The 21,588-nt window shown below is 43.2% G+C and overlaps 1 protein-coding gene across 4 annotated transcripts; it reads right to left on the reverse strand.

Moving 5' to 3' along the window:
* Positions 1-228: 228 nt before the first annotated feature.
* Positions 229-8,549, reverse strand: LOC123742379 (NACHT, LRR and PYD domains-containing protein 12-like). Of its 4 annotated transcripts, none has more exons than XR_006769507.1 (11): positions 6,985-8,549; positions 6,232-6,405; positions 5,979-6,152; positions 5,665-5,838; positions 5,132-5,305; positions 3,060-3,106; positions 2,378-2,931; positions 1,957-2,012; positions 1,290-1,327; positions 832-896; positions 229-343 (listed from the first exon to the last, which is right to left on the reverse strand). XR_006769507.1 is itself a non-coding variant. In XM_045716297.1 (7 exons), exons 1-7 carry the CDS (start codon positions 8,406-8,408, stop codon positions 2,393-2,395), a joined length of 2,706 nt encoding a protein of 901 aa, XP_045572253.1. In that variant the 5' UTR covers positions 8,409-8,549; the 3' UTR covers positions 2,221-2,392. The 4 variants fall into 4 exon arrangements, 1 of the variants encoding a protein (XP_045572253.1); XR_006769508.1 differs by lacking the exon at positions 229-343 and adding an exon at positions 677-699; XR_006769509.1 differs by lacking the exon at positions 5,665-5,838.
* Positions 8,550-21,588: the final 13,039 nt, after the last annotated feature.

Here is a 21,588-nt window from a genome sequence, read left to right on the forward strand (position 1 = left end):
TCAACCCCTGTGTTTCCATTATCATCTTACAACAGCTTGGTGTGGTGTCTGCAGGTAACAGCTGAATCTTCTGTAGAAGGCCATATGGTGCAAACGATTGAGACAACAGACAGACAGAGAGAGAGAGAGAGAGAGTGAAATAGAATGATATTCCAGTTATTCATATACAATATGACAGATTCATGTCCTCAGCCTGCTAAAACTGCACCTCTGGATAGATGGAAGTGGAGTGGGGATTCTTGAGCACAAACCAACTGTTCAGCTTTAAGGGCCTGTTTGGACTTGACAGGAGAAATTCTGAATATCCTTGGGACACCTGATCTTTCTCCCGTTCCTGAACAGCCTACAAAATGAGCAATGTAGTAGTCAGAACAATGTAGTCTCATAATTCACACAACATGCAGCTCACTGAGCAATCCATTTTGTCAACACCATTGTTATTGATTTAACCTTTATTTTATCAGGAAAGTTGACAGAGAAGAGATTATTTTGTACAGCAAACGACCTGGGGAAGAGTTGCAGGGGGAGAGAGGAGAGGGGATAAATGAGCCAATTGGAAGCTGGGGATGATTAGGTAGCTATGATGGTTTGAAGGCCAGATTGGGAATTTAGCCAGGACTTCAGAATGACATCTCTCTCACACAGCCAGCGGAGCCCAGACACTGTGCACTCATAACTCTCCCTTTGGGTGTCCTGTGTCTGAGGGCAACAATAAGATATGGTAGAGAGGGTCAATGGTCAAATGGAGAGGTTGGAATCGAAGACTATTCCCAAAGGTAATGGGGAAATACACTAGCAGGTGGAATGAAATGTTAAAAGTAGTTATTTTACCTGAACATTGTCACTCCCTGGACAGTGGAAGTCAAGGGCTCAATCTGAAGCCAGTGTGTGGAGTCCTGAACAAGGACAAGCGTGTCAGTAATATATATGGGGCCAGTTTCCTGGACACCGTTTGAGTCTAGTGCTGGACTTAAAGCATGCTCAATGGAAGTTTCAATAGAAAGTTCTTTAAGGTCCAGGACTAGACTTAATCTGTGTCTGGGAAACTGGCCCATTAACCAAAGTAACTAATCTAATGTATGTATTCAATGTTACATGGAATGCTGGTGATTTATCAATTAAACTGTCTAATGACAAAATATAACACCAGCTAAAATCCTGCATGACTACAAACAGAACACAGGACTGTCTATATCCCAGTATGAATGGTTGGTCAGTACACACCTGGCTTTGAGACTGTACCTGACTCCTGCAGGTATGTAAAAGTAAAAATTGACATTATGACTTACCTCAACATGGTCACAAGTCTTACAGCTCTGAGGAATCCCTGAAGTCAAAAGTAGTTGTTATTTAAAATGAGACAATCTCATGTGATAATGAATTAATAATTATTAAATAGACTTGTAATAAAAATAAATATAAGTGATCAACAGTCTCAGAATGTACACTCATTAGCATACCATAATCTGACATTAGTGTTATATTAATTCATGTTTGTGGAAGCAGGAAACAACATCGTTCTGGTCCATGTTTTGTAGATGTTGGGGTCTGATTTCTGGTAGATCCTAGGATGAGAGCTTAAAGGTAGAGTCAGATAAATTATGATGTACGAAGCAGCACCACAGATATTGTGATGAGCAAGATGCCTGACTTCTCTCTCACACAGTCACACACAGTATCTGCCTATGTGGAAGGGTTCTCTTCACTCTCTTACAGAGTGGTAGTCACGGGACCAAAACAGTCGGAGAAGTTTAGCCTTGCGGTACAATGCTCTTAGTTGTTGTAGAAATTGACCCACTATGCTGTTTAGTTTGAGCATCTACGTCATATCGCTGACTCTACCTTTAAGTTTGTTTTGACCAAATAGATCATGATTGTGTTCCTTGCCTGGGACTTAACTATAATGAACGCTTTAAAAATATTTTGATTTAAAAACAATTATCAGTTAACACTCACGTTTCTCAGGTCCAGGCTTGATCCAACACTCTCCACCATGGTCTGTAGGTCCATTTCTGTAGGTCCAACAGAACACATTAAAACACACCACTATTACTAATCTAACTGTCTGTAGGTCCAACAGAACACATTAAAACACACCACTACTACTAATCTAACTGTCTGTAGGTCCAACAGAACACATTAAAACACACCACTACTACTAATCTAACTGTCTGTAGGTCCAACAGAACACATTAAAACACACCACTACTACTAATCTAACTGTCTGTAGGTCCATCAGAACACATTAAAACACACCACTACTACTAATCTAACTGTCTGTAGGTCCAACAGAACACATTAAAACACACCACTACTAATGTAATTATAGAAATGATTCCAGAGGAAAACAAATGATAAACATTGCTATATGACTCACCTCTGAATGTGTTGGTCATCTATCTGACACAGGGTCACTGAGGAAGAGGAGGAGGAAACCCCAAACCCAGGATGAGGGGTTCAGTGAATGTGGTGTGTTCTTGTAAAGGTGTGTCAGTGTACCAGAGGAGGACACACTATAGAAGGACAATGTACCAGCTGGCCAGTCCAGATACACTCCAACTCTGTTAGAAACAGGACCAGGGACGACTCTGCTACAGACTCCAGGATGGTAAAAGCAATAACCACTATGAGAGCAGAGTAAACACCAGGACTCCCTATTGGCTCCAATGTCACTGTCAACCCCCCTTCCCTTCCTCTTCATTCCTTTGTACACCACACCAACGACAGCCATGCTACCATCCCTCTCCACCTCCCAGTAATAACGAGATCCAGATAAGCCTTCTCTGCAGAGAACTTGGGGAAGACAATCAAATTTGTCTGGATGGTCTTCATAATGCTGCCTCTCTTCCACCCGTGTCACCTTCCTGTTCCCCTCAGACAGTACCACGTGTGGGTTTGCTGTATTTGGGTCGAGGGTGAGATGACATGCATCTATAGACAACAGGAGAGTTTAATCGAACCACATGTGAATGTAAAATGTTGTTTTGTAGGTACAGAACAAGTATTGATTAGTTACTATGCTTCTGATTATGCAGTTAATTAGGATTGAAGAGACTTACATTTCCTCAGCCCTGATTTCAGCCTGCACTCTCCACCATGATTCACACTGTAGGAGAAACAGGTTATTGACTGAAAAAGACCTAATAAAGCAGTCAACATTTAAACCACATTGTTGTGTTCTGGTGCACTATCCAAGTTCATTACTAGAGACATACAGGTATTCTATCCCACCCACTGCATACAGAACGGAGTACAATTCATTACTAGAGACATACAGGTATTCTATCCCACCTATTGCATACAGAACGGAGTACAATTCATTACTAGAGACATACAATTATTATATCCTATCTACTGCATACAGAACGGATTACAATTCCAACAGGATATCAGAGATGCAAAACAATAGTATTCATGTGGTGATGATGTATGCTGTGTTGGAGTGCTAAGCCTGCTGAGTAAACTTCCTCTTAATACTACCATCATGTCCTCATGTTACTGAACCTACTACACTACAGTCGTGGCCAAAAGTTTTTGAGATTGACACTAATTTTAATTTTCACAAAGTCTGCTGCCTCAGTTTGTATGATGACAATTTGCATATACTCCAGAATATTATGAAGAGTGATCAGATGAATTGCAATTAATTGCAAAGTCCCTCTTTGCCATGCAAATGAACTGCATCCCCAAAAAACATTTCCACTGCATTTCAGCCCTGCCAAAAAAGGACCAGCAGACATCATGTCAGTGATTCTCTCGTTAACACAGGTGTGAGTGTTGACAAGGACAAGGCTGGAGATCACTCTGTCATGCTGATTGAGTTCGAATAACAGACTGGAAGCTTAGGAGGGTGGTGCTTGGAGTCATTGTTCTTCCTCTGTCAACCATGGTTACCTGCAAGGAAACACGTGCCGTCATCATTGCTTTGCACAAAAAGGGCTTCACAGGCAAGGATATTGCTGCCAGGAAGATTGCACCTAAATCAACCACTTATCGGATCATCAAGAACTTCAAGGAGAGCAGTTCAATTGTTGTGAAGAAGGCTTCAGGGTGCCCAAGAAAGTCCAGCAAGCACCATGACCGTCTCCTAAAGTTGATTCAGCTGCGGGATCAGGGCACCACTAGTACAGAGCTTGCTCAGGAATGGCAGCAGGCAGGTGTGAGTGCATCTGCACGCACAGTGAGGAGAAGACTTTTGGAGGATGGCTTGTGTCAAGAAGGGCGGCAAAGAAGCCACTTCTCTCAAGGAAAAACATCAGGGACAGAATGATATTCTGCAAAACGTACAGAGATTGGACTGCTGAGGACTGGGGTAAAGTCATTTTCTCTGATGAATCCCCTTTCCGATTGTTTGGGGCATCCGGAAAAAAGCTTGTCCGGAGAAGACAAGGTGAGCGCTACCATCAGTCCTGTGTCATGCCAACAGTAAAACATCCTGAGACCATTCATGTGTGGGGTTGCTTCTCAGCCAAGGGAGTGGGCTCACTCACAATTTTGCCTAAGAACACAGACATGAATCAAGAATGGTAGCAACACATCCTCAGAGAGCAACTTCTCCCAACCATCCAGGAACAGTTTGGTGACGAGCAATGCCATTTTCCAGCATGATGGAGCACCTTGCCATAAGGCAAAAGTCATAACTAAGTGGCTCGGGGAACAAAACATCGATATTTTGGGTCCATGGCCAGGAAACTCCCCCAGACCTGAATCACATTGAGAACGTGTGGTCAATCCTCAAGAGGCCGGTGGACAAACAAAACCCCACAAATTCTGACAAACTCCAAGCATTGATTATGCAAGAATGGGCTGCCATCAGTCAGGATGTGGCCCAGAAGTTAATTGACAGGATGCCAGGGCGGATTGCAGAGGTCTTGAAAAGAAGGGTCAATACCGCAAATATTGACTCTTTGCATCAACTTCATGTAATTGTCAATAAAAGCCTTTGACACTTATGATATGCTTGTAATTATACTTCAGTATTCCATAGTAACATCTGACAAAAATATCTGAAGACACTGAAGCAGCAAACTTTGTGGAAATTAATATTTGTGTCATTCTCAAAACCTTTGGCCACGACTGTACATATGACACAAACGCAGCTCACACTATTAGGACATCTATTGTGACTTACTTCAGCTTCATCAGTTTATATGTGCGATCCACCAGAGCAGCTGAAAGCAGTCCCCCTGCAGAGTCTCCTGGGTGATTGTAGATCAGGTCCAGCTCTTTCAAGTGGGAGGGGTTTGACCTCAGAGCTGAAGACAGAGCAGCACAGCCCTCCTCTGTGACCAGACAGCCAGACAGCCTACAGAGAGACACACAACAGCTGTCTAGGTTGGTGTACTGGTGTCAATCATCTTGTAGGTCACCCATCCAATTGTCCATGAAACAAACATTGTGATGAAATATTAGATTTTCAGAGTATTTGTTTTACTAAGCTCAGTACAGACCTGACTGAAACAGCTGTACTTACCCCCAGTGTGTGTAGTTTACAGTCTGGATCCTCCAGTCCAGCAGACAGCAGTGTAACTCAGCTCAGTACAGACCTGACTGAAACAGCTGTACTTACCCCAGTGTGTGTAATTTACAGTCTGGATCCTCCAGTCCAGCAGACAGCAGTGTAACTCAGCTCAGTACAGACCTGACTGAAACAGCTGTACTTACCCCAGTGTGTGTAGTTTACAGTCTGGATCCTCCAGTCCAGCAGACAGCAGTGTAACTCCTGGGTCCTGCAGGTCATTGTCTCTCAGCTCCAGTTGTTTCAGTTGTGAGTTGGGTGAACTCAGGACTGAGGCCAGATGTGAACAGCAACCCTCTGTCAGACCACACTGACCTAGACTAGAGGGGAGTAGAGGACAAATTTGAACGCTTGCAACACACACACACACACACACACACACACACACACACACACACACACACACACACACACACACACACACACACACACACACACACACACACACACACACACACACCTCAGTGTGTGTAGTTTACAGTCTGGATCCTCCAGTCCAGCAGACAGCAGTGTAACTCCTGAGTCCTGCAGGTCATTGTCTCTCAGCTCCAGTTGTTTCAGTTGTGAGTTGGGTGAACTCAGGACTGAGGCCAGATCTGAACAGCAACCCTCTGTCAGACCACACTGACCTAGACTAGAGGGCAGAAGAGCACATGATTAACACATGTTTAAAACATCCACATAATAACTAATACTGAAGATAGTAAGCTCACACTAGTGTCTGTATGTTGTAGAGTGGACTGGTTAGTCCAACACAGAGCAGCTCCACTCCTCTGTCTCCCAGGTCATTGTAGCTGAGGTCCAGTTCTCTCAGGGGGGAGTTTGGTGTCTGCAGAGCTGAAGACAGAGTCTCACAGGATACATATGTGAGTTCACAGCCATTCAGTCTGCAGAAAGGAGATAATCTGTTAGATATACAAATCCTTCATTATAATGATACTGTACAGTCGTGGACAAAAGTTTTGAGAACGACACAAATATTAATTTCAAATATTAAATTAAAACTTGCAACTTTTCAGTTAGTAGTCCTACACTCCAACCACTAGGCTACCCTGCCGCCCCATTTGACAGTGGAAAACAATGATTCTAAGCACCACACTCCTTTTGAAGATTCCAGTCTGTTATTTGAACTCAATCAGCATGACAGAGTGATCTCCAGCCTTGTCCTCGTCAACTCTCACACCTGTGTTAACGAGAGAATCATTGACATGATGTCAGCTGGTCCTTTTGTGGCAGGGGCTGAAATGCAGTGGAAATGTTTTTTTGGGGGATTGAGTTAATTTGCATGGCAATGAGGGACTTTGCAATTAATTGCAATTCATCTGATCACTCTTCATAACATTCTGGAGTATATGCAAATTGCCATCATTCAAACTGAGGCAGCAGACTTTGTGAAAATTACTATTTGTGTCATTCTCAAAACTTTTGGCCACGACTGTATACATCAATTCAATAACAGAACTTACAGTGCTCTCTTGCAGGTTTTCACTACTGGCAGCAACCTCTGATAACCTTCCTCTGATGTGTTGTATGTCTTCAGGTCAAACTCCTCCAGCACCTCCTCTGACATCAGTAACAGGTAGGCCAGGGCTGAACATTGGTCAGGTTTTAGTCTTGTTTCTGAAAGAGTTCCTGATCGCAGGGAGGTCTGCATGTCTTCAACTAGAGAGTTGGCACCAAGTTCATTCAGACAGTGGAACAAGTTGATGATCCTTTCTGGTGAGGATTCCTCCTCGATCTTGTCTGAAAGGTACCTGACTGTTCTCTCAACTGTTTTCTTATTGCTCTGTGTTGTACTTCCTGTCTGTGTCAGAAGGCCTCGTAACAGATTCTGATTGGACTCCAGTGATAGACCCAGAAGGAAGCGGAGGAACAGGTCCAGGTGTTCATTCTCACTCTTCAAGGCCTGGTCCACTGCTCTCCTGTGTAAGTCAGACAACTGGATTGACTCCTTCTCCTCACCACCACTAGCGGAGGAGAAAACATTTTCCTTCTTGTCCAGACATGATTCTAAAGCATGCACTACTGCTAGAAACTCCTGAATGCTCAGATGCACAAAGCTGTAGACCTTCTCTTGGTACAGCCCAGATTTTTCTTTAAAGATCTCTGTACACAATGCTGAGTACTCTGATGCCTCTGTGACATCAAGGCCACACTCTCTCAGGTCCTCCTCATAGAAGATCAGGTTGCCCTTCTGCAGCTGTTGGAAAGCCAGCTTGGCCAGTTTCAGGATCATCTCTTTGTCTGACTGAGACAGTTCCTTTGGGTTTGTTTCTGTGGATTTGTTGTACTTCCTGTTCTTCAAAGTGATTTGGATGAGAATGAAGTGTGAGTACATCTGGGTCAGAGTTTTGGGGACTTCATCCTTCTCTGCCTCTTTCAGTATCATCTCAAGGACAGTGGCTGATATCCAACAGAAGACTGGCATGTGGCACATGATGTGGAGGCTCCTTGATGTCTTCATGTGTTTGATGATATCATTGGCCAGATTCTGATCTGTGATTTTCTTCCTGAAGTACTCCTCCTTCTGTCGCTCATTGAACCCTCGTACCTCTGTCACCTGGTCAACACACTCAGGAGGGATCTGATTGGCTGCTGCAGGTCGTGTGGTTATCCAGAGGAGAGCAGATGGAAGCAGATTCCCCTCGATGAGGTTTGTCAGCAGCACGTCCACTGAGGTTGGCTTCGTGACATCACAGCACTTCTCATTGTTTTTGAAGTCTAGAGGAAGTCGACACTCATCCAGACCATCAAAAATGAAAACAGTTTTGGTTTCACCATCTTCAATGCTGTCAATCTCTTTCAGCTCTGAGAAGTAGTGGGAAAGAAGTTGCATCAGACTGTATTGGTCCTTTTTCAGGTTCAGATCACGGAAAGGAAGAGGAAACATGAAATGAACGTCCTGATTTGCTTTTCCCTCTGCCCAGTCAAGGAGGAACTTCTGCACAGAGACTGTTTTTCCAATGCCAGCGATTCCTTTTGTCAGCACAGTTCTGATAGGTTTGTCTTGTCCAGGTAAAGGCTTGAAGATGTAGCATTTGATTGGTGTCTCTTGTGTGGTTTGCTTCTTGGATGCCATCTCTATCTGTCTAACCTCATGTTCATTATTGAGCCCTCCACTTCCACCCTCTGTGATGTAGAGCTCTGTGTAGATGTCCTTGAACAGACTTTGGTTTCCATGGTGTCCAATTCCTTCAGATATGTGTTGATACTTGTGTTTCAGTTTAGCCTTGATGTCTTGTTGGACTGTCAGCAGAGTTTGACCTGTAGGGAAAACAATGAGAGTTGGGACTAATCAGTTAAGTGTGTGTGTTACGTTCTTATTTTTCAGAGTAAATAACCCACGCACACTAGAGAACCTGTAACCAAGTTTAATTCTTCCCAAAGGTTCTGTACAGCTGTAATTCAGACAACCCAACATTTGTCCCATCCAGATATTTATATCCCTCTTAAAACGGCAGGGTAGCCTAGTGGTTAGAGCATTGGACTAGTAACCGAAAGGTTGCAAGATTGAATCCCTGAGCTGACAAGGTAAAAATCTGTCGTTCCCGCCCCTGAACAAGGCAGTTAACCCACTGTTCCTAGGCCGTCATTGAAAATAAGAATTTGTTCTTAACTGACTTGCCTAGTTAAATAAAGGTAAAATAAAAACACTCTTCTTCAATCCTTTCATCTTATGGTTCTACAGGAAGAGAAACAGGAAACCAAACCCTTATTACTCTCTTAAGAGAATCTGTCCTCACCTCCTGACCTCAACACCTCCTTCATCTTATCCACAGATGTCCATCTGTCTCCCCTGTATCAACACGGTGCTCTGCTCCCGTCCCCCAACACATTCCACAGCTATCTGTCTTTCTACAGATATTCTATGCTTCTTCTCTATCATTTATTTAATATCTCAATGTTCAAAATGTCGAATCCAACAGTGTGAACCATACTTTGTAATATTGTATGAAACACAGTCTTACTTCTTCTGTCCAGAAGGTTGTGTGTGATCTTTAATACATCCTCACTGTCCAAACTCTCCACTTCCTTATTGTCATCTGGTAATGGTTCCTGGCTGAAAGCAGGTGGCTGATCACTCTTCATTGATAACAGGCTGGTTGTAGGTGACTCTGAACTGGGCTTCTGGACACTGAACAAAACAGGGGAGACAGATCACCTCATCAATATCACATCAATACCTCATCTACTTCATTTTAACAACTGTATAATGGACCTTCTACTGTATAATTCCTGATGTTTAATTTTTAAGTGAATCCGCATTTTGGGAAAACAGCAGCACTGAGTGGTTTCTACTGTGTCTTTTATAAAGCTAGCCATCTTCAGTTAGCAGCTAGCCATCTTCAGTTAGCAGCTAGCCATCTTCAGTTAGCAGCTAGCCATCTTCAGTTAGCAGCTAGCCATCTTCAGTTAGCAGCTAGCCATCTTCAGTTAGCAGCTAGCCATCTTCAGTTAGCAGCTAGCCATCTTCAGTTAGCAGCTAGCCATCTTCAGTTAGCAGCTAGCCATCTTCAGTTAGCAGCTAGCCATCTTCAGTTAGCAGCTAGCCAGCTTCAGTTAGCAGCTAGCCAGCTTCAGTTAGCTAGCCAGCTTCAGTTAGCTAGCCAGCTTCAGTTAGCTAGCCAGCTTCAGTTAGCTAGCCAGCTTCAGTTAGCTAGCCAGCTTCAGTTAGGTTCACATTCCAGGTCCGGCTTCGTCCATACAGTGATGGTGTATACGCCCGCTGCTAAGTCTAGTAGGCTTATAACTGTGTGTCGCACATGGCTAGTCGAACCCCGAACTCTTCATTTAGGCAGGTTAACTCAGGGCTAACTCCACTTATCCTGAATGAAGTGTCTGAGCCACTAGTTGAGGACCAATGAAATCAGATACCCTTCCTCTCACACAGATTGGGTCATCCTCCCCTTCATTTGAGGAAGATGACTGATTTAAAGATTATATTAATCATATAGCTCTGCATTGACATGATTGCTTGACGGTAGGTGGGGCGGGAGGTCCTGTATAAACACAAACTCACTTCCTTGACAACAGCTCTGCACTGCTCCTCGAAGAACAGGAAGTATGAACGCCCTGACTTCTGCATAGGCCGTATCACCGTAAAATGCTGCACGGCCAATGCAGACGTCAGATTGACCATGCTGAGCCTTTATTTTTGTATTTAATCTTTATTTAACTAGGCAAGTCAGTTAAGAACAAATTCTTATTTACAATGACGGCCTACCAGAACCTTCTATGGATGATATGTCTACAGCCGCAACGCAACAAGCTGTTAAACAGATAGGATGCTTTACATTCATAAGCACACCAAAGTCAGCATTAACGGTAAGTAATAAAAAAGGCGGAACTGCTAAAAAACCTATTTCACAACATAGCCTGCTGAATTTGCTAGATAACTTTTCTTTGATTTTGATTTCGGCACAAATGAAAATGTGTTACTGCCTCATGGATTTGATATTTCAGCATTATCTCAACGAAGTGTTCGGTGTTCGACTAGCAATGTGCCTCATTCACGAGCAGTCAAAAGCCTGCTCATGAGTAGAGCAGAGGTGTTGAGCAGGAAGAAATCTCCCACCCCCACCTACCATCAACCAATCATGTCAATGCGGAGCTATACGGAGCTATGGGAGGCGCATGGCATCGCCGTACAAAGTTCAATTTGGCCTCCAAGCCTATGGAGGCTCCACAGTTGCTAAACTGAGCAAATCAAATCAAATGTATTTATAAAGCCCTTCATACATCAGCTGATATCTCAAAGTGCTGTACAGAAACCCAGCTTAAAACCCCAAACAGCAAGCAATGCAGGTGTAGAAGCACGGTGGCTAGGAAAACTCCCTAGAAAGGCCAGAACCTAGGAAGACACCTAGAGAGGAACCAGGCTATGAGGGGTGGCCAGTCCTCTTCTGGCTGATCCTCCGAACCGTACACCACATTGCCAGATCAAGCAGAAATTGGCTTTAATAGCAGCAGGCGGGTGAGCAATTTCCACCGTCCTAGTATGGATGAAGCCTGATCTGGAATGTGACGCTAACGGAAGCTGGCTAACGGAAGCTGGCTAACGGAAGCTGGCTAACGGAAGCTGGCTAACGGAAGCTGGCTAACGGAACGGAAGCTGGCTAGCTTTATAAATGCCTGAGTAGATGTAGCTTGCTTCGTAGTATAACACTTAGGTTAGTTCTGAAGGATTCATTGCCATAGAAATGTACCTGGCTAAAAGATTACACTTTTCTGGCATTTTAACTTTGTTTAACTAGGCAAGTCAGTTAAGAACAAATTCTTATTTTCAATGACGGCCTAGGAACAGTGGGTTAAGTGCCTTGTTCAGGGGCAGAACAACAGATTTGTACCTTGTCAGCTCAGGGATTCAATCTTGCAACCTTTCGGTTATTAGTCCAACACTCTAACCACTAGACTACGCTGCCGCCTAGTGGTACTGGGTATCCCGAGTTGAACTCGGGGCAGTGGCGTGTATGCATGGATGCCAAGGGAAGCCAGGCTTCCCCCAAAAAATAGACCAATAGAAAAAAAATACAAAAAATAAAACCATTCATCTTTCGTCTCTCTGCGTTTCATAATGTTCCTTCAATTCACAAGAGGCTGAATGTATCTCAGAGGAGAAAGCATCTGAGTGAGCAAAACAGCGCCCCCTCTGTCTCTATACATGTAGGACATCTATTCAATTCAAGGGGCTTTATTGGCATGGGAAACATATGTTTACATTGCCAAAGCAAGTGAAATAAATAATAAACAAAAGTGAAATAATCAATAAAAATTGACAGTAAACATTACACTCACACGTTTCAAAGGAATATACATGTTAAATGTTATATTATGGCAATGTACAGTGTTATAACGATGTACAAATGGTTAAAGTACAAAAGGGAAAATAAATAAACATAAATATGGGTTGTATTTACAATGGTGTTTGTTCTTCACTGGTTGCCCTTTTCTTGTAGCAACAGGTCACAAATCGTGCTGCTGTGATGGCACACTGTGGTATTTCACCCAGTAGATATGGAAGTTCATCAAAATTTGATTTGTTTTTTAATTCTTTGTGGGTCTTTGTAATCTGAGGGAAATATGTGTCTCTAATATGGTCATACATTTGGCAGGAGGTTAGGAAGTGCAGCGAAGTTTCCACCTCATTTATTGGGCAGTGTGCACATAGTCTGTCTTCTGTTAAGAGCCAGGTCTGCCTATGGTGGCCTCTCAATAGCAAGGCTATGCTCACTGAGTCTGTACATAGTCAAAGCTTTCCTTAATTTTGGGTCAGTCACGCTGGTCAGGTATTCTGCCACTGTGTACTCTGTAGCATTGAAGACAAGGGAAGCCAGAGAGCATCTGGCATTCCTTGACACAAAAAGTATACAAAAATTTGCCAATCAGCGTTGAGCTAAACTGAGTGAGCTTAACTGTGAATGGTCCTGGCACACAAAAAACAGTGTCAAGGGGAAGCCAGTTTGGATTTGCCGTCACTCCTATCAAATCCCATTGAGAGCATATTTCATTGACAGAAGAACTTGAATTGTTGCACCTCGTTGTGGCTTGCTTGCCAGCTAGGTAAATCTTGCCCTTTCCTAAATTAGCCATGGATGGAGATAGGGATTTGGACTTGTGGTTTTACTTAATTCTCTGTAATGGCTAATGATTATAACGGCCATTCTGATCCAACCATTCATTCATAAAAGTGGGTACTGTGTGTCAGAGTGATAGACTGTTTTGTCAACATGAAAGACAGGAGGATGGCATTTGTGTTTCTTTACAAGTAGGGTGAGTCAACATTATCTTTCTACTTAAATACAATATGCTTTGTGGACTTCACTGGACAGAGGTTTCTATCCGGTTTTGTGATAAAACAAAGGTGTGGTTGAATTTATTCCACTGTGTCTTCTTATTGTCTCAGCCTTTAGTCCTATATATCACAGTGTCTTATTGTCTCAGCCTTTAGTCCTATATATCACGGTGTCTTATTGTCTAGGCCTTTAGTCCTATATATCACAGTGTCTTATTGTCTCAGCCTTTAGTCCTATATATCACTGTGTCTTATTGTCTAGGCCTTTAGTCCTATATATCACGGTGTCTTATTGTCTAGGCCTTTAGTCCTATATATCACGGTGTCTTATTGTCTAGGCCTTTAGTCCTATATATCACGGTGTCTTATTGTCTAGGCCTTTAGTCCTATATATCACGGTGTCTTATTGTCTCAGCCTTTAGTCCTATATATCACTGTGTCTTATTGTCTCAGCCTTTAGTCCTATATATCACGGTGTCAAGGCATATGAACTAACAGGTTATAGAGCAAACAACAAAATGATCACAACACATGGGTTTTAATATGGCTTTTTGGGGGAGGCTTGGCTTCCCCAGTGATTTTACCCACGCACCACTACTGATTCAGAGTTTACCAAATTTAACTCTCTAACTCCTCATATCTGATTAACAGTGATTTGTTGACACCGGAGGGAGAAGAGCGTCTGGCAGCGTGTGCAACGATGTCCGAGGGGAAAAAACTGTGTTTGTTGTTTGTAGTAACATCTTTGTTGTTGTAACATCCCAAACAGATGGTTTCACCGTTAAGGAATCTAGCTTTAAGAGAACTGTATATATTTACAATTAATCGCTTACCTCTTAGAACTGGTGTCTTGAGTCATTTTAGAGGCAGTGGTTCCCTCCTCGCTCTCCCCAGAGAGACTCGATTTAGAGGCAGTGGTCCCCTCCTCTCTCTCCCCAGAGAGACTCATTTTAGAGGCAGTGGTCTCCTCCTCTCTCTCCCCAGAGAGACTCATTTTAGAGGCAGTGGTCTCCTCCTCTCTCTCCCCAGAGAGACTCATTTTAGAGGCAGTGGTCCCTCCTCTCTCTCCCCAGAGAGACTCATTTTAGATGTAAGTCACAGCTCACTCAGCTACAATAAGAAATAACAGAATGGTCAATATTTCTGAACATTGTTGAAGAACAATTAACAATGACAACACTTTTACTGTCTGAGGTCAGAGTTCAAACAGAGACTTCATGTTGCATTTAAACAGTCCAATCTGTTATTACTTTGACCTGGATCACCATTGGCTGTCTCCATAACAACAGCTAGTCTACCTGGTTGGATCCCCTGACTCCATAACAACAGCTAGTCTACCTGGTTGGATCCCCTGACTCCATAACAACAGCTAGTCTACCTGATTGGATCCCCTGACTCCATAACAACAGCTAGTCTACCTGATTGGATCCCCTGACTCCATAACAACAGCTAGTCTACCTGGTTGGATCCCCATTAGCTGACTCCATAACAACAGCTAGTCTACCTGGTTGGATCCCCTGACTCCATAACAACAGCTATTCTACCTGATTGGATCCCCTGACTCCATAACAACAGCTAGTCTACCTGGTTGGATCCCCTGACTCCATAACAACAGCTAGTCTACCTGGTTGGATCCCCTGACTCCATAACAACAGCTAGTCTACCTGGTTGGATCCCCTGTCTCCATAACAACAGCTAGTCTACCTGGTTGGATCCCCTGACTCCATAACAACAGCTAGTCTACCTGGTTGGATCCCCTGACTCCATAACAACAGCTAGTCTACCTGGTTGGATCCTCTGACTCCATAACAACAGCTAGTCTACCTGGTTGGATCCCCTGACTCCATAACAACAGCTAGTCTACCTGGTTGGCTCCCCTGACTCCATAACAACAGCTAGTCTACCTGGTTGGATCCCCTGACTCCATAACAACAGCTAGTCTACCTGGTTGGATCCCCATTAGCTGACTCCATAACAACAGCTAGTCTACCTGGTTGGATCCCCATTAGCTGACTCCATAACAACAGCTAGTCTACCTGGTTGGATCCTCTGACTCCATAACAACAGCTAGTCTACCTGGTTGGATCCCCTGTCTCCATAACAACAGCTAGTCTACCTGGTTGGATCCCCTGTCTCCATAACAACAGCTAGTCTACCTGGTTGGATCCCCTGACTCCATAACAACAGCTAGTCTACCTGGTTGGATCCCCTGACTCCATAACAACAGCTAGTCTACCTGGTTGGATCCCCTGACTCCATAACAACAGCTAGTCTACCTGGTTGGATCCCCTGACTCCATAACAACAGCTAGTCTACCTGGTTGGATCCCCTGACTCCATAACAACAGCTAGTCTACCTGGTTGGATCCTCTGACTCCATAACAACAGCTAGTCTACCTGGTTGGATCCTCTGACTCCATAACAACAGCTAGTCTACCTGGTTGGATCCTTTGACTACATAACAACAGCTAGTCTACCTGGTTGGATCAACTGACTCCATAACAACAGCTAGTCTACCTGGTTGATCCCCCTGACTCCATAACAACAGCTAGTCTACCTGGTTGAATCCCCTGACTCCATAACAACAGCTAGTCTACCTGGTTGGATCCCCTGACTCCATAACAACAGCTAGTCTACCTGGTTGGATCCTCTGACTCCATAACAACAGCTAGTCTACCTGGGGTACACACAACTAAAAAGACGTTACAGTTTAGATTGACAGACGGTAGTAGACATTATAACATTCACCAAGTAGACTTTACAGACCGTTAACATAGCTGAGAGATATTTATTCTATACCAACCGAAGCCAGGCTTCCCCCCCAAAAAATTGACCAACAATTTTTTTTTTTATACATAAAAGAATGTATCTTTCGTCTCTCTGTGCTTCATAATTGTCCTTCAATTCACAAGAGGCGGAATGTATCTCACAGGAGAAAGCATGACATGCTATTCTATAAAATCCTTTCTCTGTAATTAATATTACCTGATTGAGCTAATCATGTAAATGTAATTAACTAGAAAGTCGGGGCACCACGAAAGAGTGTTTATAGAGCTGTTATCTTCCGCATAATCTCTGAAAGACCTAGTAATATTTTACATCAATAGCAGTCAATATTAATCGTCACCTTATTTCAGTCTCATCTGAAATGTGTAAATTCTTGGTTATCTTCACGAACCCTGGCTAACAAGTTGAATCAGCGATACAAAATTGGGTTTAATTATTTATTTACTAAATACCTAACTAATCACACAGAATTATATATACATAAAATGCTAATTATGTCATACAGAGAACATCCCTGGTGGACGGAACCTGTATGATGGCTTGTTACACAAAGAGAGGGGGTTGGGCTTGAATGAAAGAGCGGGAAGACTGAGGAACAAAGGGAGAAGCTGTGCTATCGTAAATACAGTATCTTATGCATTCTAAATTACCGCCCATTTGGAAAAGGAAAATGCAATAAACATTTACTCTGAGCTGCGCTTCCGTAGGTTGGTCGTAGATGCTGGCCGTGTTGGCCAACAGAGATCTTCCTGTCCTCGGAAGAATGTCCCTGGTGGTAAATTGGATACGTTGTAGTATCTTCGTTGTGTGTTAGACTGGATATGTCATCTGTTCTTTCCTAGCCCACGTTTACAGCGGCCGCTGCTAACTCAACGGCTAGGAGGTCTCACTTCTTTAGTGAATAAGAGTTCAAAGTTCATACCATTCATAACCAAAGCTCACGCTGAGGTTGGCTTAGTTCTGTAGTTGACATGTTAGTCCCTTTTAACGTATGGACCGTCGTCCTATCGTCCTCAAAACAGGAGGTTACATTTTCGTCAAGGGCTTATATAGTGGAGGGGGAGAAGGGTGTGTTTCATAGTTTATAACCCATGTCTCTTCACAGGGGCGGGCCACTGATTGAGCAGGGCTCTAACCTTATGAAAACCCAATTCTCTCATTTGGAAGCTAAAATTACATTTAATCTCATCACCAATAGTTTCATATTCAAACATTTAATTTGCACAACAATTCCATGTGAATCTGATAACTACAATGTGTTGACTTTCCCAGATACAGTTTATGTCGTCCTGTCATCAGTCATAATGTCTTAGATGACAACCCGAACAGATATCATATACATTAAGTACCAACGCATATTTTCAACTGATTCTATTACCGAAATATGGTTCCTTTCCCCCCACTTGTTTGATGTTCCCAGACTCTCTATGTTTAACAAAGGCTATTCAAGAGTCCTTCAGTAGAGTCAGAGAGAGAGGGAAGGGAGAAAGGTATTTATGGGGGGGTCATAAACCTTACCCACAGGCCAACTTCATGACAACTGTATAACAGAGTGATAGACCGTGTACTGTATAACAGAGTGATAGACAGTGTACTGTATAACAGAGTGATAGACCGTGTACTGTATAACAGAGTGATAGACCGTGTACTGTATAACAGAGTGATAGACTGTGTACTGTATAACAGAGTGGTAGACCGTTTTGTCAACATGACAGAGAGGAGGATGTCATTGGTGTTTCTCTACAAGTAGGGTGAGTCAACATGTTTTTTCTACATGTATGAACACGCACAGACATCAGTACCATGAACCATTCTTTACAACGTGCAGTAACTCTCTGTGGTTCTAAATCAATAGTTGTTTAGTAGTCAGAAAATGTCAGACACACGACCTTGCTTGACCATGCTGTAGGTCATGTCTGTAGGTCTGTAGGTCATGTCTGTTACATGTAATATGCTGTGTGGATTTAACCGGAAAGATGTTGCTTTCCGGTTTTGTGGTGGTTGAATTTATTCTGCCACTGTGTCTTCTTCTTGTCTCGGCCTTTAGGCCCATAGTCTATCTCACGGTTGAAAGACGTGAATTAACAGCGATTTTACCCCCGCACCGCTACTGGTGTGCCCTCATAATTGGTGTGGATGCAATTTTAAACACCCGCGCTTTAACCTGCCAAGTTGATGTATGCTTCAGAATGTTTTAATTATAGGCTATGTCCGGGCTTTTCTCCGTTTTATTTTACAATTTGTATCATGTTATTAAATATCATCCACTATCGAGAACCACGGTCAGGAATACCCACATACATTTATAACTGTCACTTGAGTGTTCGTTTTCTTCAAATTGTATCTTACATTTTGCATCATTCCATTCTGTTCACCTTTCTTTCCTCTGTCAAGTCAGTGTAAGTTGTTCCTGAGTGTCGTTAGCATTAGAATGTGGGCCTGTTTGAATCGTTATGGATCTCAGACCCCACGGAGCAGGTTAAACCTGTAGCCCGGTGCTCGGTTCACGACGACTGGACCGTTGTTATACAGTTCCATGATTAGTGAGAATTAGGGTAGATGTATAGGACCCCTCCCTATTCAACCCCGATTGTATACTTTTTTACACCTTCCAATGTTTCATGGATTCAACTTGAATATGACAACTTTCAGGATGAATCAAACTGCTGTATTTATTATTTATCAATATATTTTGTGTAAAAACGCTGTTGAATGAAAACTCCACCAGAAAACCTCTTGGCCGGTAAGTGGGTGTTTTCAGCGGTTAAATTACATTTATTCAGCGCACGCGAGGGAGCCAGGCCTGCAAAGCCCGTTATTAATAAGGTAAGTCTGAATATAAACTAATGAGAAGTGCGTAGGAAAGGCGTGTATAAAAAAGGCGTTGGAATAATGCCCTTAGTGAATACACCCATGCACTGCTTGAGTTAACATGAGGTGCGATCAGTTTCTCTCGCCCGTTGTACCGGGGCTTGTATTCAGAAGAAAGGTGTTCTGACAACGATTAAACCAGTGGGTAACATTACGCAATGGTGCGCCGGCCAACTTATATCGAGCGCACAGCAGTGAGCAAGACGGACCACCACCTTCCTGATCCGTGTCGCAGGAAAGCATTTTCACCTTTGATTTAGCCCTACATTTAAATAGTTTCTATGACCATTGTTGCTCGTAACATTTACCTGACTGACTTGACGACACAGAGTGTTTCTATAGTGACAGCTTTACATAATTCCAATGCACGTCTTCTAACGCAGTTTCGTCATGCGGATAATAATCACGATAATGTGCTGTCAGTCGCCTTTACCAATAATACTCTACCTCATATCTCTGTAGCCTATAACATCACATTGGATCATATTGATTAGGCTAATCAATATCAATCAACACCAATGTAAATAAGACTAAACTTATAATTTTGTAAAGTTGAAATCAGTATTGTATTAACTTTACAATTCTTCAGGTGTGTTTCCCATAAATCATGTGTCTCTATGAAAGCCTAACTTCTCCACAACACTTTTCTACATTAAATTATAAAGAACGTTACAAACCTCTGATGTTTTTGTCTTCTACCTGTAAAGTCCATTTCTTCCTCTTGTTCCTTAAACACGGACTTTCTGTGTTGGGACATGAAGTGGAGAGGGGAGGAGGGAGAGGTAGAGGGGAGGAGGTAGAGGTAGAGGGGAGGAGGGAGAGAGGGATAGGTGGAGAGAGGGGAGGAGAGAAAGGGGGGGTGGAGGGAGGAGAGAGGTGGAGGGAGGAGAGAGGGTGTGGAGAGAGGGGAGGAGGCAGAGGTGGAGAGAGGGTGGGAGAGAGGGATAGAGGTGGAGGGAGAGAGGGGAGGAGGGAGAGAGGAGAGAGGGCGGAGAAAGGGGGGGTGGAGAGAGGGGAGGAGGGAGAGGTGGAGAGAGGGGAGGGAGAGAGGGATAGGTGGAGTGAGGGAGGGAAGGAGGGAGAGGTGGAGGGAGAGAGGGAGAGGTGGAGAGAGGGAAGAGAGGGAGAGGTAGAAGGAAGAGAGGGAGAGGTGGAAGGAAGAGAGAGGGAGAGGTGGAAGGAGGATAGAGGGAGAGAGGTGGAGGGGTGGAAGGAGGAGAGAGGGAGGGAGGAGAGAGGAAGGTAGAGAGGTATCAGGGATATACTGTAAAAGTAGTGCACTATATAGGGAAAAGGGTACCATAGGGCTCTGGACTAAAGTAGTGCACTATATAGGGAAAAGGGTGTCATTTGAGAGTACGTACTCAATACACTGTGTAGCAACATAGGACCTTATAGATTATTGACATAGGATCTGTCTCTCTCACTAACACACACACACACACACACACACACACACACACACACACACACACTCACACACACACACACACACACACACACACACACACACACACACCTCATCTTAACAGACTGACTACACTACATTTACAACACCTCACCTTAACAGACTGACTACACTACATTTACAGCACCTCACCTTAACAGACTGACTACACTATATTTACAACACCTCATCATAACAGACTGACTACACTACATTTACAACACCTCACCTTAACACTGACTACACTACATTTACAGCACCTCACCTTAACAGACTGACTACACTACATTTACAACACCTTAACAGACTGACTACACTACATTTACAGCACCTCACCTTAACAGACTGACTACATTACATTTACAGCACCTCACCTTAACAGACTGACTACACTACATTTACAGCAACTCACCTTAACAGACTGACTACACTACATTTACAACACCTCACCTTAACAGACTGACTACACTACATTTACAGCACCACACCTCAACAGACTGACTACACTACATTTACAACACCTCACCTTAACAGACTGACTACACTACATTTACAGCACCTCACCTTAACAGACTGACTACATTACATTTACAGCACCTCACCTTAACAGACTGACTACATTACATTTACAGCACCTCACCTTAACAGACTGACTACACTACATTTACAACACCTCACCATAACAGACTGACTACACTACATTTACAACACCTTAACAGACTGACTACACTACATTTACAGCAACTCACCTTAACAGACTGACTACAATACATTTACAACACCTCACCTTAACAGACTGACTACACTACATTTACAGCACCTCACCTTAACAGACTGACTACACTACATTTACAACACCTCACCTTAACAGACTGACTACACTACATTTACAGCACCGCACCTCAACAGACTGACTACATATACAACACCTTAACAGACTGACTACACTACATTTACAACACCTCACCTTAACAGACTGACTACACTACATTTACAACACCTCACCTTAACAGACTGACTACACTACATTTACAACACCTCACCTTAACAGACTGACTACACTACATTTACAGCACCTCACCTTAACAGACTGACTACACTATATTTACAACACCTCATCATAACAGACTGACTACACTACATTTACAACACCTCACCTTAACAGACTGACTAC

Source organism: Salmo salar, chromosome ssa04 (genome assembly GCF_905237065.1).
Source record: "Salmo salar chromosome ssa04, Ssal_v3.1, whole genome shotgun sequence".
In the NCBI taxonomy this organism is placed as follows: domain Eukaryota; kingdom Metazoa; phylum Chordata; class Actinopteri; order Salmoniformes; family Salmonidae; genus Salmo; species Salmo salar.

Excerpts from the sequence above, each read along its gene's own strand:
- LOC123742379 (XM_045716297.1), bottom strand. The coding sequence starts at position 8,408 with ATGTTTCCTCTTCCTTTCCGTGATCTGAACCTGAAAAAGGACCAATAC. Across the intron at positions 5,306-5,664 it reads TGTAAACTACACACACTGGG|GCTGTCTGGCTGTCTGGTCA; the intron begins GTAAGTACAGCT and ends GTCTCTCTGTAG. Across the intron at positions 3,107-5,131 it reads TATAAACTGATGAAGCTGAA|TGTGAATCATGGTGGAGAGT; the intron begins GTAAGTCACAAT and ends TTTCTCCTACAG.